This window comes from Acipenser ruthenus, chromosome 4 (assembly GCF_902713425.1).
Source record: "Acipenser ruthenus chromosome 4, fAciRut3.2 maternal haplotype, whole genome shotgun sequence".
In the NCBI taxonomy this organism is placed as follows: Eukaryota; Metazoa; Chordata; class Actinopteri; order Acipenseriformes; family Acipenseridae; genus Acipenser; species Acipenser ruthenus.
In genome coordinates this window covers 14,696,236-14,716,506 of record NC_081192.1, presented here as the reverse complement: position 1 = coordinate 14,716,506, position 20,271 = coordinate 14,696,236, and the positions used below count along the sequence as shown (strand labels likewise).

At 34.9% G+C, this 20,271-nt stretch overlaps 1 protein-coding gene across 2 annotated transcripts in view; it reads right to left on the bottom strand.

The window, feature by feature from the left end:
• Nucleotides 1-20,271, bottom strand: part of LOC117400471 (guanine nucleotide-binding protein G(olf) subunit alpha) — a 146,061-nt gene that overhangs the window by 85,762 nt on the left and 40,028 nt on the right. The window contains exons 1-4 of one of the 2 annotated variants that reach the window (XM_059022051.1): nt 7,914-8,516; nt 7,634-7,706; nt 6,825-6,879; nt 6,537-6,656 (exon numbers count right to left, since the gene is read on the bottom strand). In XM_059022051.1, the coding sequence (XP_058878034.1) occupies nt 6,537-6,656; nt 6,825-6,879; nt 7,634-7,706; nt 7,914-8,052 (387 nt within the window). In that variant the 5' untranslated portion in view covers nt 8,053-8,516. Of the gene's footprint in view, nt 1-6,536; nt 6,657-6,824; nt 6,880-7,633; nt 7,707-7,913; nt 8,517-20,271 lie in introns of those variants that run through there. The other variant, XM_059022050.1, reaches the window with a different exon arrangement.

Below are 20,271 nucleotides of genomic sequence, written 5' to 3'. Positions count from 1 at the left end.
ATAAATAATGTTATGTTTGTGTGCAGCACTTGTCCATATCTGTAATTCAGATTTATCTTCCATTTTGAATGTGGATTTCTGATATTTTCTAACACTGCATTTCTCTAGTAAAGCAAGTAAAGGAGGATCTATCTCTTTCAAATGAAGATGGTTTTTTTTGGCATCCACTAATAAAGACATACAATTAAGGCTAAATTGAATGATAGTCATTTTAATTTCAGAAAAAAATCACCATTTTAGGAGATAATTGTAATTGTAAATTGATTATTGTTTCTATGATTTTAGTAATTTCTTTCCAGAAATATTCAACTTTAGAACATGTGACAAACATGTGTGAGATCTGGCTAAGAATTATGTTTTCAAGTGGATAGTATTTTAATTTTAAATACACTTCTCTGCTTGTAATGTTAAGAGCATTATAAAGCTTGGTACACATCTGATTGATCAGCTAGAATTGAAACCCTTTCTTTTTAACTTTCTCCAAGACGTAAAGCCTTTTTTAACAGTTAATGTTTGCCCACTGAAAACAGGTTTGTTATGATTCAACAGCAAAGGATTACCCCAAAGACCAGAAGATAACTAAATATGATTATTAGATTGCAAAACTGTTGCTATCTGCCTAAAAAGACAGGAAGCATGAGAAAAAAAATCAACATTTTCTTAAGAGATGGAGTTTTATGCATTAAAATCACTTTTGGGTGAAGGGGAATGCTAGTTCTGCTTCTACAGTAGATGTTAAATATGTAGTTGGCTCCAACCTATCAATGAATTGTTGAAATTGATAAGCTAATTTGTACTATATAGAGTTAGGTAAACCCAAACCACCATCTTTGACGTCAAGGAAAAGTTTATTTATACTAATTCTGTTTTTTTTTATCTTCCTTAAATCTCACTCTACTTAAAAAGTACCGAGGTAATAGATACCCAGTACAAACACTGCACATGCAGGATAATTTAACAGTTTACTTCAAACTTTACTTTATTTTATTACATGCATCAAAAACCTAATGACTGATGGGACCAGGAATATTGTGTTTTTCAAGGTAAATCAAATCCTTAATATAGTATCTCCTTAATGTATGTCCCCAGTGTTTGACAAACTTCACTTCACATTTATTCACAAAACTTGTACAGTACCACAAAGTTTTACGAGGTGTTAAGCTGATATTGTCAGGGTTTGCAATTGCATTGAATTTGAAGTTTCAAGTTAGTTACTGCACACAGTTAATTTTCATAGACTATTTATCTTGTCTCCCAGTCCTACTTTTACGTACAGTACTGGCGGAATTTTGCACTGTGATCAGAAAGATTTATCACTAGGAAGGCCGATTTTCATGACAATGCTTTCTGAAACAGAGAACAAACCACACATAAAATAACTACTTTCTGTGAAAGCAGTTTGCATGCAATTAGTTAGCTTATTTAAATAAACAAGGTACATACACTATTTAGTTTGCATATCTGTAAACCACACTACCTGCAATTTATACTGTGATGTTCATAATGTTTCCCAATCACGATTACTGTAGCTGTTCCCATGTGCTAACCAGAATTGTATTTTTTTGTTGTTGTTGTTGCTGTTTTTTACTTCAATAACATTTGCATAAAAAGTGAGCCATGCCATCTTTAATCAAATGTAGGCATTTGTGTTTCAAAAGTACTTGCGTTTATATAACAATGTAAGGCAACCTTTCCCCTGAGATTTCCCTGTAAAGTCAGTGAAGACCGTTTTAAATCACAATTAACATACTCTAGTTTTAGAATATTATTTAAAGTGAATGGGTCCTGTATTAAAGCAGTCTGCCACAATGCACAGTTTTAAACCTTTATTTATTTGGAATGTAAAATGTAATTTAAAAAGGACCTGTATGAGATAAACATTTAGCTTCATGTAATATTCTGTCATCATTATGGTTCATATTTAAAAAAAAAACAAAAAAACCAAAACACTTCTAATATTGCCAATACAAAAACAAGTTCTTCCTGTCAGTCATTCTACAGTATTGTTTAGCTTTAAAACCAGTACATATCTGTCTGGCGATACCTCGCATCTTAAAGAGGGGGCACTACTTTAACTGAGTTTTACAATACAAGTATTAATATAGTATTGGCTGGGACTTGGTAGGCAATACTACATTAGCACTTAAATTAATCTGTTTTAAGAAATTACTTTTCCAAAATGTGACTATGTATATCGCGAGTTCCTAAATAAAAAGATTTCACAGCTAAGAACCTCTTAAAAAAAAAAAATATATATATATATATATATATAGTAATAATAATAATAATAATAATAATAATAATAATAATAATAATAAATGAAAGCTACTCATCTTATGCACAATAACTAACAAACAGGAATTAACATGTGACATAAGCTTTCTACGATATATATTAACCCAAAACACAAACTCTAAAATATACATGTTTTAAAAGTAAAGTTGTAACAGGTATGACAACAAAAAAAGAAATTATCATCTCAGTAAAACTTAAGTAAAAGATAATATGTTTATTCCAATATGACTGCATTCAACTAGCCCAGTTTTGTCATGTTTTAGAAACAGCTCTTTTTGTAGCATGCTACACTGACTTCATTACAACATTGGATCAGACAAACTTAACATCAAACTCGTCTATCTAGATTTATAGACACCAGAAATGAACGTCAAAAAATATCTAGAGCAGAAAGGGACGTGAATAGTTTTTCTTTTAGAAGAAATCTAAATAAATTTTTCCAATTTAATACATCAAAATAGTTATAAAAAAAGTTGCATGGAAATAAATTAAAATGTATGCAAGCCCTCTTTCCAATGTGTTAATGTATTTTTTTGTTTGTTTGTTTTAAAAAAATCTGTGATTATATAACTTAAAAATGTTTTCCACAGCTAGCAGCATTATGTGCCCTTGATCTATTTGAGGTACTGCATACAGGGCAATAATATGTCAATACAGTAATGGGGTAAACAGCGCCCTGTCAATTCCTTACTATCTTATCAACCAATACATTCAGAAGTGTATCAAACTTTTATTTGAGTATTTTATAACTTTAAATAAGAAATAAATATCAGTGCTAGAATAACTTTTCTGCTTCTAAGTTTACAGAACTTACTCTTATCTTGAATGTTCAGTGTTTTTCTTTTTTTTTTTTTTTAAGAACTAAATGCTTTTCAATACGTTTTGCATCTGAACTATAAGGATACAAAAAGGTGAACAAAAAAAAGTTCAAAATCTTAATTTCAAAGCGTTACATTTAAAAAAAACAAAAACTGAATTTTAGTTTTATATATACCTTATGTATGTATGTGTAAATAGATTCTACTCAGTATTCACATGGTTGGCACATGAAAAAGCTTAAAATCAAATCACAATTTACAATAAGAGTACTGTAAAAAATACAGCAAATTGCATGCTTAATCATGGAATTACATGAATGTTAACTGTGAGTAGAAGGGTTTGGACACAGGTTCAGGAACATGACTTACTGCAGATCCATGCTAAAACCATCTTGTAAATAGACCCAAAAGGACTGACAGGCATTGAGGCATTGAACCAGGTACCTGGAGGTGAAGGTACCAATCCTCCAAGCCACAGGAGGTATGTTATTGTTAAGTTTAATAGTCTAACTGTAGTTGATTGTGAATCATGCTTTAATATATTGCAACATGTTCATGCACTAGACTACAGTACATCCAATTCTGAATTAATAAGCATAATGCAGAATTAGCATTTTGCAAACCAGCACGAGAAAAAAAAAAGGGCAGCAGTGTGGAGTAGTGGTTAGGGCTCTGGACTCTTGACCGGAGGGTTGTGGGTTCAATCCCCAGTGGGGGACACTGCTGTTGTACCCTTGAGCAAGGTACTTTACCTAGATTGCTCCAGTAAAAAACCCAACTGTATAAATGGGTAATTGTTTGTAAAATAATGTGATATCTGTATAATGTGAAATAATGTATAATGTGATATCTTGTAACAATTGTAAGTCGCCCTGGATAAGGGCGTCTGCTAAGAAATAAATAATAATAAAATAATAATAATACAAGACAAAACTGAGCAAAGTTTAGGGGTTGTTATCAAATTCTCTTAGAGTCTAACATACCACAGAAATGTGCCAGTGTTTAAGGTTTGCTCTTCAGGTAGTTAAGCAAAACTAGGCAATGAAAAGAAGAAAGGAATTCCTACAAGCAAATATGCATAAATAAAATGTCTGTTCTTGAATCTTACTAGTACTGTACAAAAACATCTCTTACAACTAAAACAAATTGTATAATTACGTATAGTTATAAAATCATAAACTTTACTTGCAACCAAAACTTTAAAAACAAAACGCTGACATGTATTTTACATTGTTCCTATTTGTCAATATGTTACCAGTATACTTCTAAGCAAACATTTATTGCTGAAAACAAATCCAGTTTTTGTCATCTGAAAACAGAAACTCTCCCAAGATATTATTGAAACTATACCAACATAGACAATTTAGGATATGCTAAGTACTTAATCATTCACTTAATCTCAGATAGAAGTTTGAAACAAGAGCCGTGTTCACACTTGTATCAGTACGATAATGGAAATATTTATTTCAGTTTAGAATACACCGACACAATACCACTTTGCATCCTGACTCACCTTTCAACACCAGAACAATTATTATTATTATTATTATTTATTTCTTAGCTGACGCCCTTATCCAGGGCGACTTACAATTGTTACAAGATATCACATTATTTTTACATACAATTACCCATTTATACAGTTGGGTTTTTTACTGGAGCAATCTAGGTAAAGTACCTTGCTCAAGGGTACAGCAGCAGTGTCCCCACCGGGATTTGAACCCACGACCCTCGGGTCAAGAGTCCAGAGCCCTAACCACTACTCCACACTGTACCAATACTGTTGCAATAGATATACCTGTATCGATACAGTTATACCAGTACCACACCAATAACAACTCCAGTTTGAACAGACGTTGTGATACTGTTCAGCAACAATAATGGTATAAAAATGCAAGCGGGAACAGATCATAACACAACAAACAAATCAATTAGTTGCAATGTTACTCCTCTCATTCTCTCTCTATATAAGACTATATATAAAGCTATTTAAATTGTTGCAAAGTAACATCATCTGTTTAAATTCAATGCATTTTCTTTCAATTCAGAAGCAACACATATATATGGGGGCGGCGGGGGGGGGGGGTATATAGTCACAAATGCAATACAATCCCCCCCCCCCCCCCCTTTATATAATACAATGCAGCTTCTGAATACATGTTTCAAAACAAGGTCTCCTTGTTTAAAACTGACTCCAAAGAAAAAGTTTTAGGATCAGCTTCACCCCAAAACCAATATTAAAAAAAGCTTATTTTAGAATTATAAAAATATAAGCTTGTGATTCTATATACATTGAAAAAGAAATGACAAGCACTCAGAGAAATATGCATCAATACCACAACAACAACGATCAAGGACAAGCGCAGCTGCTGTCACAAATCTGAAAGAATGTGATAGTACTGGCCACGTTATGGTCGAAGTCTATATACCCAAAGCAAACTTGAACCAGCTTACAGTGTCAGATACTGTGCTTTCGTTGCTTATCAACTACAATTAAAAAAGGGTAACATGTCTCAAAACATAAAACTTCCCTGAAGGGGTGCAGTAAAAGTATGAACTTAAACCCTCACCAATTGAACAATGCGGTTTAAATATATGTTACAGCTAAACACAGCTTAAGGGCCGAAAGTACATTGAAATATTATTCTGTTCTATTCAATTCCATTTCATTATTTTCCACTAAACAGTGAAAATGGGCATTTTCATTTAGAAAACCAAACTATGCCTGTTAATACTGTATCTGGGGCAAGCAAGATTGAAATGATTCTTAGTCAAATCCCTTTATGATATACAGAGTTCTAAACTTTGATACACCCCACATATAACACACACTCTAACCCTACATAAAAAAGAAATAAGTAAAGAGTATTTACAACTAGTTTGCACAAGAACAATTTACCTAATATTTAGAACACTACAATGTTTTTGTTAAAGTCTTCTGCTGTTCTTTTCGGAGCATCCCGTACCACTGGAACCTCAAAAACAGCAAGGGGAATGCGGACCCCACATGCAAATCTATAATACCATACTGGTTTACAGAAAACCCAAACATACACTTGAAATCACCCATGTATGCAAGCAAAGCATGCAGAATTCAAAAACTCTACCACTGAAAAGACAACAAACAGAAAGACTGAACATATTATTTTTAGTCCTTAGCCTGGGGAGATCCGAGGAGCTTTTGCCAACGTCCTCCTTTAAGCAGGATGGTACAGGACCTGAACAATTAGAAATAAAACCGCTGCATCTAAAGAGCCTGACTTAACTTTATCTAAAACAAACAAGAAAACTGCCATCAAACTGCTTTTAGCAACAGCAAAAAAAATAAAAATAAATAACCTTTATAAAAATTAAAAAACAGGTATTTTTCCCCAGCAAGTTGCATACTTAATGAGGTAGTGGAGGTGGTACTCCCATGCTTCTCACCTGTGTGTAGTCGAAGTCTGAGAGCGGAGCTATGCTTTTGATGTAGTCCATTCGGAACTGGTTCTCCGGGTTGGCTAATGGAACTGGGGGTATTAAAGTGCTCATCGCTGAAACTATAGTCTATAAAGCGGATAAAAACAAAAACACAATCATTAAACTGGATAAATACAGGATAAAATAAGAGGATAATCCAGTCTGATCAGCAAAATGGGATTGCAGTGTGCAATTCTAGGCAACCAACCACAAAGACTATAAAAAAAAAAAAAAAAAATTAAATAGGACACTCACCACTATGGCATCCTTCACATTTTTTCGAATGTCTTGGGTTTTCTGTTTCTTTTCTCTGCGTGAAAGAGGAGGACAGTTATATGTGATCTTGCTTTATTTACAGAACTCAACACAAGTAATATATTCATGAAAATGAGAGCTCTCATTGGAACAACTTCTGCAGTCCTTAAATAATGGGTGACTAGTTCCAACTCTTCCACATACACATTATATATACAGTATGTGTATATATATATATATATATATATATATATATATATATATATATATATATATATATATATATAGTAACTTTTAATATTTTGAACTACATCAAACAGTTCCAGAATTTGTGACCATTCCAGAAGCAAAATTAAAAAGTGTTAGAAATGTGCATTATCTGTGCATGACCATTACAGTAATATAACCCCGATTGGGTTTAACTGAACATTGACAATTCTAGATTTAGGGACACTTTTCAAAACTAGAATTAAATCCAGTTATGACAGCTGAAATATGATCATATATTGTCTCGTTATTAGCTATTTTAGTAGCCTATGTGATAGCATAAGAAATCCCATGTTTCAGGTTAAGAGTTATTAGTAATCAGTAAAAACTAGTCGCCATGTTGTTGCTATACTCTGGGCCCGAGAAGCGCTGCAGTAATAACACAAATAAAAATGAAAATCTACATGTATCCATTTTCTATTCCATCTTATCTATGTAATGTCATGCCACGTATAATATAATTTACAACAGAATATACCCTACAATGCAACATAACAAACGTCGTTTTAGGCGTCAAATGCGGTTAAATATAGTTCACTCACTCTGGATTAAATCCATTGACGTGCAGAATCCTCATCTGTTTGACAATAGTGCTTTTTCCAGACTCGCCAGCCCCTTAAATAAAAAAATAAAAAAAGAACAATAAAAAAAACATCTTACTTTCCTTTTCGCTGGCATTTATTAAATGCTGTTGAAACCAAGACCGTCGCAATACATACAAAGCCTATCCCTGACATATAACTTAAGCTGTCAAACACAAGTAAGGGAAAAACATGAACGTACAGTCTTCACATACAGTTTTGAAAGATACATTTAGCTTACCTAATAAAAGAAGGCGATGTGTGGCTTTGTAAGCTTGTCTTTCTTTCTGTAACTGTTTTTCTATTTTTTTATTCGCTTCTCTTTGTGCTTTTTCGTCGATGCGTTGATCTTCAGTTTTGCTGTTGCCTAAACAACCCATCTTCCAATGTTTCGCTTTATTAAATAGCAAGTATAATCAAAACAAATAACAAATGTAAAAATATATTATGTTTTGTATTTTTTTTTTTAATGTGAAAACAATCCTTGCGACGGGGTCTCCCGTCGCTTCTGAAAAAACCTTTCCTGGTTGATTTTTGTTAACCTCTCCACGAACCACGAGCTTGAAAATGCAGAAATGTGCCAATAAATATTTTTGTTATAAATAAAAAAAATCGTTAAAATAAGTCTAAAAATACATACAAAGAGTGGAGCAGGGCTGCTCCTGGAAACCAGCCTAATGCTCCTCTCTCTCTTTCTCTCACTCACTCTCTCACTCTCTCTCTCTCTCTCTCTCCAATCTCTTTATTTCTATCTAAATTTCTATCTATTTCTGTCCCTCTAACTCAGCACTGCCTCTTTCTGCAAGACCAGGAAGTAACCAGACTAAAAAAAAATATATATACGGTAATTAAAAAAAAAGAACACAGCACGCAGGGTACTACTGAATATTTAAGCCACACTGCCTGCTTTTATATATATATATATATATATATATATATATATATATATATATATATATATATATATATATATATATATATATATATTAATAAACATTTAACCTATGTTAATAGCTATGAACATATCTCCTCTTCTCATACAGTGTAACTGCCAACGAGCAATAATAACAAAATAATTAAAAAAAAAAACACAAAAACTAAGTTCCTCGATGTTTTGCACTAATTATATGATTTCAGTTGCATATTTTAAATGCAAAAGGGTATGTCATCTATATATTTTAAAAAATGAGGCTTCGTTCTTTTTCCTCACACTGACGCTATGTATGATCCTATTCCATGTCTGTTTTTTTTTACCCCCTTCAGCTAGCTCCCTTTTCTTGCACAGCAGCGCAACTCAGCTCTGCTAAGCTCTACCAGGAAGCAATCAATCCCAGCCCCTGTATGTATGTATGTATGTATGTATGTATGTATGTGTGTATATATATATATATATATATGGGTCATTCTCACACCTCTATGAAAACCATGCAACAAATTTGAAAAAAAAACAAACAAACAATTAAAGTAAAATAATGATATACATATTTTCTGAAAACTCCCTTATAAATGTTTAGCCACTTACAGTTTTAAATATATATATTTTCTTCCAAAAGCATGTTTGGGTATGCAAATGTCTGTGTCCCAGAGGTGATGTGAACTGCATTGATATACAATTGTTATACAACATTTGAATGCATTTCAGTTTTAAACATTAAATAACACCCATATATGTTTGGTTTACTTTCTACACTATTAAAAAAAAAAAAAAAAAAAAGTATATGTATATGTCTTTTTAATTTTAACCAAAATGGGTTTCCCACAGTATTCTGTCATTGGTGTTACTTTTGTCAAATGGCAACACTACAACTGAACAGACACTAGAATCAAGCACTTCCTCGTGCCAAAGGTAATTTGGGGAGGAGTTATTTGAAATCTGGAAGGTGAGTCAGCATACTTTGTCCATTTTTAATGAACTGAATGATTTTGTTCGTAAATTGATAGAGTATATTTAGTACCCGTCATTAGTATAATGCATTTTATATCAAAGAGACATACAGTATGAAAAAAACAAAACAAACAAACAAACAAACAAATATATATATATATATATATATATGCAGTTTTTACAATAATGAATTTTTACATCTTAAAGCAATTTGTTTTGGGAGGTTGTGGCCTATAACTAGCTTAAGCCTTCTTCTCCATTTGGTGTTACTGTCATTGGTGTTATATTCTTCCTGGTAACACCATTGACAGAAGTTAACACCAATTATGTTTTGTGTTCTTTTCATGGTTTCTTAAGTTTGCACATAGACAATATAATATAAACATATATATTTGGTACTTTTATATCTATTGTTTTTAAAGAGAAGACGCAGCAAACTTATTGTAGGGATGCAGAAAGTAGAAAAAGAAAAGGCATAAATGAACTGTCAGAAAGAGAAAAAAGCAAACAGTGAAGGAAGTGGAAGGAAAGTCAAGCAGCGCACAGAGCAAGGATAGAGTCCAGACAGGCAGTTATAACACCCCCACCAACACCAGACAGACCCCCAGTACCTCAAGGTATTTACATGCAGGAGCCTGAATATTTAAAAAGAAGGAAATGTTTCATGACCCTCAGAGTAGCTCCAAGCAGCCAATGTTGGACTTCTGAATCGTTTACCCAAAAATGTAGGATGTATTTTAACTACGGTTCAAACCCCTGTTCTGGAGACATTTCATAGTATTACAATACAAATATAATGTTGCCTAATAATCATAATTATAACAGTAATATATATATATATATATATATATATATATATATATATATATATATATATATATATATATTACAGACAACAGCAAGAAGGACAACAAAGAGTGGCTCAAAGAAAGTCTAGATGCTACAGAAATTTGCACAAGTTGCAATGTGAGCTGAATGAACAGAGGAAGCTCACCAACAAGTACAAGAAAAAATGGCTATGTTTGCAAAATAAATCACTAAATGTACTTCCTTCACTACGGGAATGCCCAAGAACAAAAACTAGTCAAATTCTGCAAGAATGCCCAGTACCATCACCTGTGAAGCGGGAATTAACCTTTCACTTTGCTCTGATTGGTGACACGAAAAGAAAAGTACAAAATGACACGAAAAGAACAGGTGAAACAAGTATACCGCAGATTGTTAACAGGTATCCCAGGAACTCATTGGATTTTCTTCAAAGAGCTGGAGAACTCCTGGAACAGAATTGGAATATTATCGAGCAAGCAAAGCAGCCAGATATTTTCAGAACACTGTGAAGCAGTACTTTACAAGAGATGATGCAAGCAGGCTTACTACTGGTAAAAATAACAGTTACATTTCAGAAAACTAAGAAACAGCGAAGACTCCTGTGCGATTCTTTACTTAACCTGCATCGCAAGTTCTTAGCACAGCATTCACTGCATATATCATATTATTTTTTCTGCCACTTTTCTGCCCTTCTGGGTTGTAACACCAACAGAAACCGACCGTGAAACCTGCCAGTGCAAAACCCATGAAAATCTGCAGTTCATGGCAGACAAACTTCATTATCTGAAGATCATTCAAGCCAAAACACTTGAAGAACTTGCAGATGCAACTATCTGCAATCCTAAATCTAAGCAATATGCATGTGGAGAATGCAATGAATGCTGCTCCACAGCATACCTATTGCCAAGACACCCTGAGAATACAGAAGTTTGCCTAACTCTGGTCTTTAGCAAAAATTGATCGTAACGGTTGTTTTATACTTTCGACTGTGACCCAATTTCTGGTCTCATTCAGTGGTCTCCGATGGTTGGAATGACATCATCCGCACTGCCTCGAGCTGTGTCTTTTTTAAAAAGTCATACGCCTTTTCTTGTGTGTCTACGACCGCAAAATGCACAGGATCGGATGATGTTGGAAAAATCCAACATTTGTTGCATGGTCGCAAGCCAGTGAAGCGCGATAGAGCAAGTTTTTGAGGAACTCTTAACAGAAGAAGTTCATAAACATGAACAACAGAACAGGATTTTAAAGTTGCCCCTGAACTGAATGAAATTAAAGTATAAATGAACCTTTGCTAAAATTAATATTGGTGCTTAAATACCATGTGCAGAAAACACTTGTATAATAATAACACTAATAATGAATACAATGTATTTTTATTTGTAGTAATGTTATTCATATATATATATATATATATATATATATATATATATATATATATATAGGAGTCACTAATAAATTAATGTCGCTATTTATTTTCTGTTCATTAATATTAAACTGCCCATAACATGCAATTGCTCTCCCAATCAGATCAGCAACATTGCTCAGCTGTTCAGTACGTCTGATCGGAGGCAGTATGGAGAACAGCTGATCAGTTTTACCTGTTTGCTGCTCATACTAATTATGCAACAGTATTAATTTTAGAAAATATAAAGGACCCAATTTACACATTCACTTCATTCAGTTTAGGGGCAATTTTTAAATCCTGTTCTGTCTCAATGTGTCCCGGTATTGTGGAGCTAATTTGCAACCCTAGTCACAAGTCGACACCGGCAGTAAAGCAGATTGGCTAAAAGCATGACCAACAGCTACGATAACTTTGCTGCGTCAAAAAGTCTGCGAACTCGGGGATGCTTCAATCCTTCAGGTGCACCCGTAGACGTGTCTGCAGCTGACGGCTTTTGTCTGCGTGTAAACCAGCCTTAACAGTGAAAGCAGAGAAAAATACCATAATCACAGTTAAGCAAGAAATTGTTGCAACAGAAGATGATATTGTAAATCAATTTCAAAATTTCAAGACAGGCTTTTCAAGTTTAGACGACACCTATTTAACATTCGGTGACAATATCAGACCTACAAACAACTGAGAGAAAATCTGGAACTTAATGAATGCCTAATTTATGTGGACTTCGGTGAAAATTACACCTGCAAATATGCAAATGAAATACAGTCTGTCCATTTCGGTGCATCACATCAGCAGGCAACTCTCCACACAGGTGTCTTCCATGTTAAAGCTGAGCAATCGCCAGTTTTTTTGTTCCATTTCATCTAGCCGAAAGCATGACCCACCAGCCACCTGGGCTCATCTTGATCCTGTTTTAAACATGGTCAAACAAGAATATCCTGATGTAACTAGTCTTCATTTCTTTAGTGATGGCCCTGCTACACAGTACAGGCAGAAAGACAATTTCTATTCCACTGAGGTTTCAAATCCATTTCTTGGAATTTTTTTGAAGCAAGCTATGTTAAAGTGGCTCCGGATGGAGTTGGTGGTTCATTAAAACGATCAGCAGATTACATGGTTCGTCATGGCAAAGACATTCCACATGCAGCTTCACTTTACAGAGAACTTGCTGGCCTTGGTACATCAGTTGAACTCTTCTTTATTGAGAACCAGAAGGTAGAGTTGTGGACACAGAAGATGTCTGATTGTCTGGAACAATCAAAGGTACCATGAAGATGCATCAAGTGATGAGTCTCTCATCTGGATGCTTGAAGTACAGAGATATTAGCTGCATGTGCAAAGTACCTGATGGTGTACTGGATTGTCCATGTTTTGACCTTCAGCAGATTGAATTTGGGGGATGCCATAGGCAATGCTACAGGAAATTACGACAGAACAGTCTCCAACAGCATTCCTGCATCGTGTGCCTCAACAATTTTCAGGCCTGATGTAATTGAAAATGATCATATTGGACAGTGGTGTGTTGTCCTTTATGATGAACTTCCATACCCTGGCATCATACTTGGAGCTGAGAAGCACGTGTTAAAGTAAAGTGCATGCACAGAAACAGGATAAACACGTTCTTCTGGCCCAGTCCTAGGGAGGACATTAACTGGTACTCTGATGATCCGATCTTGTGTTTCATACCAGAACCAGAGTCTGTGAGCAAAAGATCGGAGCAAATACAAATCGATATATGGAAGCATTTAGAAGGAAATCTACTGAGTTTTAATGATGGAACATAGCCAACGAAGGAGCCATAACTAAAATGTACAGATATCTGTTTTAAAAAGATATATGTTTTAAAAGTTTCAAAACTGCATACCTTTTCTACTGTTCATTGGCCGTTTGGAGCTTAACCTAATTTTGGCTTTAGTGTGCATATTCATAAATCACCATTATGTATGTAGTTGAACATTTGGAAAGGTTTGGTTTGGATTACGTTTTAAATGGCTACATTTTGCATTTAATTTACAACAGATATGTTCATAAACAAAGACATCGAAGGAAAAAACATTTAAAGGGCCGTTTAGAACAAGTGTAATCTGTTTAGTTCTTCTTAGCTCCATGCATGTATGTGTATGAGCTACAGTAATCCATAAAGTTTTACTTTGTAAACAACCTGGCAAAGAATGTGTTTAATTTTGTTGTTTAAAATGTTTTATAAAGAGTAAGTTATCAAGTTTTGAAAATACGCTTATTTAAGTCATTAGTATAAAGAATCAATGGTGTCACTGGTGTTACTGCATAATTTATTCTGTAGATTAAATGTTTTACTTTTTTTTCAACATATCTGCTGTCATTAGCTAGAAACACCTTCATGTAACAAAATGTTTCTATTTTTATTTTTATCCTTCAATTTTTTTTTGTATAGTTGCAAAGTAAAGGTCAACCATAAACAAATAATGTTGCATTGCACAACTATTAGAATGACTATTTAAAAAATGTTTTAAAACATAACACTTTTAGTTATTAATTCATTCAAAGTGACACAGTCTTAGGCTGATTATACAAAAAATATACAAATTATAACATTTTCATTTATACCTGCTTGGACTGAGCTGGGTAGTAACACCAATGACAAAATATACCCTTTTACAAAAATCTTGTTACAAAATAGCTTAAAAATAATAAATGATTAAGCTCCATTTTGTGTGTGTCTACAAAAATGAGGTAATAACCAATGTTTTAATATCCTTTAAAGTAAAAAAAAAAAAAAAATGTAATGTTTGCAAAACTTTTTTCTGAGCTCAAATGCACCCTAATTGTAGAATGAACCATATACATATTGGATACAGGGGTATTCTTTTTTTTTCCTAACACCCCAGTAGTAAAACAATATAACAACACTACATGGCTACTTAAGGTTATAAAATAACAAAAATAAACATTCTGTGGATTCCAATTCACACACACGAAATCTTCCTTGCTTCATGCGAACTTCATGAACTCCTTCACTAGGTGTTCATCTGGTGCCACACTAGCACCATGTCTGTTTGTAAAGTTCCAGAGCTAAATGGCGTTCCAAAGTCCTCTGTAGGAAATGCAATCGTGTGGCCAAATGGAACTCAACAGGTACAACAAAAGCAAATGGACACATGCCTGAACTCATTGAGGTAACAAAGGGGATTAAAAATAAAAAAGTTGCAGGAACATCTGCTATGAGCTAGGTTACTACAGTCAAGCAATTTAAAGCAAGACACTCTTCAGACTAATGCCTGTTAGTGCCTGCAAGCTGGTGCAGAGGAAGATTGGTATAGGGAGTGATGAATAATGGGACACACTGTTTAAGTCACATATCTTTGTCTGGCTTCAGCCTGTTGTACAAAAAAACTGTATTAAAAACAGTGATTCTGTAATTTTTTTTTTTTTTTTAAACTTCTGTTGCCCTGAACAACCAGCCCTGCATATCAATACTTTTTCCATCCCAGCCCAAGGACACGGGAACTAGGGGTGCTAGGGGTGTGGCAGCACCTCCTGGCTTGTAGGACAGAGGTGCTGTGCACCTGCTTGTGCAACGATAAATCCTGCTAGTTTCATAAATCTTACGAGCTGTGTGCGCAGTGCATTCCACCTTTTTACATTGCTTTTGAACACAAACGATAATAGACCAAATCAGAGCTGATTGTCACAACAGGGACGGGGTATTTTATAAAATCCCATGGTTGTGATCTCAAGAGTCGTTTAGTAGTTAGAATGCATTAGAAGCTTGTCTACAGTAGAACGGTTATTGATAATGTCCCAAAAAAGAATATCATTGTTTTTATAAATTCTTCAGTGGTACCACCTGCTAAAATCAGCTTGTCACAAATGTTGCTAACAGGTGTTGCTTTGTGGAGCAATACTAACAACACAAGTTGTCATATTCTTGTAAAGGAAACTCCCATCGGGGGGTCCATCTCAGTTAGCAGTGATCGCAGTCATACAGGAACCACTGGATCAGCCATTTCAATCAATCTACAATTTTCCTACAAGGTGCTTTGGGACAACAATTCACCCAATCATGGAAGTCTGCTTGGTTAGAGAAATGGCCATAGCTGCACATTAAGGAATGTGATCGTGTTCTTTGCATTACATGTTTAAAAGGAAACAACTGTTATTTTGATGTGTTTGCGCTCAACGTTTTATGGTGAGCATGTTGTAAACATTGTGGCAAGGACTGTGGCTAAAGCATTTTTTTTTTTATTTAATTTTTTTTTTAACTTAAAATCGATAAACAGGTGTTGATGCTGGGCGTTCCTGCAGAAATTCACAAAAACAGGGTGATAGTGCAAATGAGGGATCAAAATATTGTAATGAGATGTACTAAAGCTGCGGGCAATTGCATCAATTTGTTAAGAACTTCTGAAAGCATGTTTTAAACAGTCGCAATTGTTGCTGGCATTTCCCAGTCTGCTTTTTCTCGTGTGTTGCCAGTTGTGCTCAATGTATTTTTGAGACAAACACCCAAATACCTAATTTTCACTAAAGTCAGGGTGTACTTACAAGCCTTGAAAACAAAAAAAGCTTTTGGGGGGTAAAAGTTGGGGCCTCACTATAGAATTTGATGGGATTAAACTGCCTTTCATTTTGTATATACAATAGTATTAAAATAGGTAAAATGAAGTCGGAACAGAATGCATTGTACAGGTGATGTTTACATTCAACAAAAACAATGTTATTTTTGATTCTTGCACCCTTGCATGTATACACGTTATTTTTCGGGCACTCTCTGCTGCAGCAAACCACAACTCAATTGTAGCTATTTTATTTGAAAAAATGTCACACAACTCTCGCTAGAGATCTCGCTAAGATGACGCAAATAATATATAAAGTAGTATATTGCGTCTCTCTTCAATAACATTTTTTTTCTTCGTACATACGACAAATGTGCACTTTGCGAATTGTCATAATCAAAATGCAAATTACAGTATGTTTGCGCTGCGACTGGCACATCTTAGTACATCTACCCTTTACTGTACTGAATCCAACATAAACTTTATGAAACAATAAATACTGGGGTTGGGGTACTACTCTAAAATAATAGCTCTTCAATTTATTTATTTTTGTTCAAAGAGGAAGCTTCCAAATGTGTTTTTAAACACCTCTTTGTTCTTGTTTCACCAGGTCAAAACCTCATACTGGACACCAGGAGAGTTTAGAACCAAAGTCATTAAATATTTTAGCTGCTGAAAATGCTTTGTGTATAAGGCAAAACCATCCCTACGGTACAGTTTTGGATGATGCTGTATATTTTATTTGTGTATCATTTGCTTATCTCAGCATGTGATCACATGGTCGTATGACTGCTTAAAAAAAGGAAGTGGGTGGCTGGTCGATTAGCATGAAAAAAAAAAGTGTACCTCTATTATTATTCCAGTTGTCACATGGCTTCGTACATGGTTACAGAAGCCTCTTTCCGTCTCTACAGTCTCAAAGAATAGACGTATTTCTTGATCTGCCTTAGAGACAGATCAATCACTCCAGTGACAATTTGTTTCCCCACTCGTTCCCTGCATGGGCCCAGTACACGACTGCACATTCGAGACTAGCAAGCTTTCTGTCACTGCACACCTAAACTAAGAAACTCTATTCCTGGGCAAATTCAAGACATGGTTACTGCTTTGAAGTCAAATTTGAAAATGTATGTTTTTGAGTTAGTTTTCTTTTAATTGTGATCACTTGACTCCTAGCTTTCTAAATTAGTTTGCCATATTGTTGGTTGTTGTTGTTGGTGGTGCTGTTGTTGATACTGTATATTAAGCTACAATGATTCAGCATCAGTCCTCTGCGGGTAACAAGGATTATAGTGACCTAAGCATGCCACAAAACACAGCCAATATACCTTCTACAGACACTCCAGTACTAGAAACGTTGTGGAACTGGAACATCACATCATAGGCTAGTTAAGATTTCTGCAAAAATTTCAAGAAACACCTTTGTTGTTATTGTGAATAAGAACATAAACCGAAAAAATCCTTAAAACCCTCTCCTCTACTACAAATACCAGTCAGAGCACTTATTAATATGTACTGCAGATTTATACAAACAACAATAACAGCCATTGGGATGTGTGCAGTAAGCCTGTGCTAGACCACAGTTGAAAGTGTAGTAGATTGGTTTGTAATTACTGTTAAGTGTCTTAAAAACTATTATTTAAAAATGTCCTACATGTAGCCAAGATGTACAGTTTACAATTCAAATAAATGGGAACAATTGTAACTTTAGTAAGTTACATTGATACTTAACATTAAATAAAGTATTAATTCTGGATATAAAAAAAAGAAAAAAAAAGAAGAGGAGAGTTGAACAATAAACAAAACAGAAAAACCAAAACTAAATGAGACATCTTCAGTAATTACATGTACCCTTTTGTAACCCAATTTAAGGTGTATAATGCACATGCTGACTTTTTCTTTGTATTTTGGGTTTACTTTAAATTATATATATATATATATATATATATATATATATATATATATATATATATATATATATATAATCAGTGCCGTGAAAAAGTATTTGCCCCCGTCTGATTTTCTGCATTTTTGCATATTTTGACACTGAATGTTATCAGATCTTCAACCAAAACCTAATATTAGATAAAAGGGACCCTGAGTGAACAAATAACACAAAAAATTGATACATATTTCATTTATTTATTAAAGAAACGCCACCTTCAGCAGCAATAACTGCAACCAAACGCTTCCTGTAGTTATTGATTATTCTGTCACAGCGCCGTAGAGGAATTTTGGCCCACTCCTCCATGCAGAACTGCTTCAACTCAGTGACATTTGTGGATTTTCGAGCATGAACTGCTCGTTTCAGGTCCTGCCACAACATCTCAATTGGGTTTAGGTCTGAACTTTAACTAGGCCATTCCAAAACTTTAAATTTCTTGTTCTGATGTAGACTTGCTTGTATGTTTCGGATCATTGTCTTGCTGCATGACCCAGCTGCGCTTCAGCTTCAGCTCACGGACGGATGGCCTGACATTCTCCTGTAGAATTCTCTGATACAGAGCAGAATTCATGGTTCCTTCAATGATGGCAAGGCGTCCAGGTCCTGATGCAGCAAAGCATCCCCAAACCATGACACTACCACCACCATGCTTGACCGTTGGAATGAGGTTCTTACTGTGGAATGCAGTGTTTAGTTTTCGCCAGACATAACGGGGTCCATGTCGGCCAAAAAGTTCCACTTTTGACTCATCTGTCCATAGAACATTGTTCCAGAGCTCTTGAGGATCATCCAGGTGCTTTTTGGCAAACTTGAGACAAGCATTCATGTTCTTCTTAGCGAGCAATGGTTTCCACCTTGCTACTCTGCCATGAATCCCATTTTTGCCCAGTGTCTTTCTGATGGTGGAGTCATGAACACTGACCTTAGCCGAGGCGAGAGAGGCCTGCAGATCCCTGTATTTTGTTCTAGGGTTCTTTGTGACTATCTGGATGATTTTACGCCTTGCTCTTGGAGAGATTTTGGCAGGACGGCCACTCCTGGGAAGATTCACTACTGTCCCAAACTTTCTCCATTTGGACAATATGGCTCTGACTGTGGTTCGGTGGAGCCCCAGAGCCTTAGAAATGGCTTTGTAACCCTTTCCAGACTGATCGTCATCAACTTCTTTTTTCCGGAGGTCTTCAGGAATTTATTTTGTTTGTGGCATGATGTGCCTCTAGAACAGGGGTGGGCAATCCTGGTCCTGGAGGGCCGGTGTCCCTCCTGGCTTTTGTTCCAACTGTGCTCTAAATTACTTAATTGTACTGATTATTACCAATTATTGGTCTAATTAAGTAATTTAGAGCACAGTTGGAACAAAAGCCAGGAGGGACACCGGCCCTCCAGGACCAGGATTGCCCACCCCTGCTCTAGAACCTGTGTGCTGACAACTTCACTCTGATGATAAGGGCCAAAGTTAGTCAGATTTATATTGGGCAGGGCTGGCTCAAATCAGGCCTGGTTGTTAACCAAAGTACTCAAACAGCTGACCTTAATTATCCCTTTTATTGGGTTGAGTTAACTGGGGGGGGCAATAACTTGCTCACACCTGAAGATTGCATGTTTGATTACCTTGCACACCGAACAAATGAAAGAAGCACCAAACTTTGGTGTCATTTTTTTCTTTCAGACTCCCTCTATATACTACTACAACCCACAAAAAAATCTGACCAAATACAATGTGAAAAATGTGCACAAATGCAGAGAATCAGACAGGGGGCAAATACTTTTTCATGGCACTGTGTATATTATATATATATATATATATATATATATATATATATATATATATATATATATATATATATATATATATATATATATATTACTGTGTCCACTTATTTTATACATGCTTATCCCCTGTCATTTTCTCCTGCCATTTTAGCCTACTACCATATAATACTTTTGACTGTAATAATATATATTACATTATTATTATTTAAACCAATTTCTGTACTCATG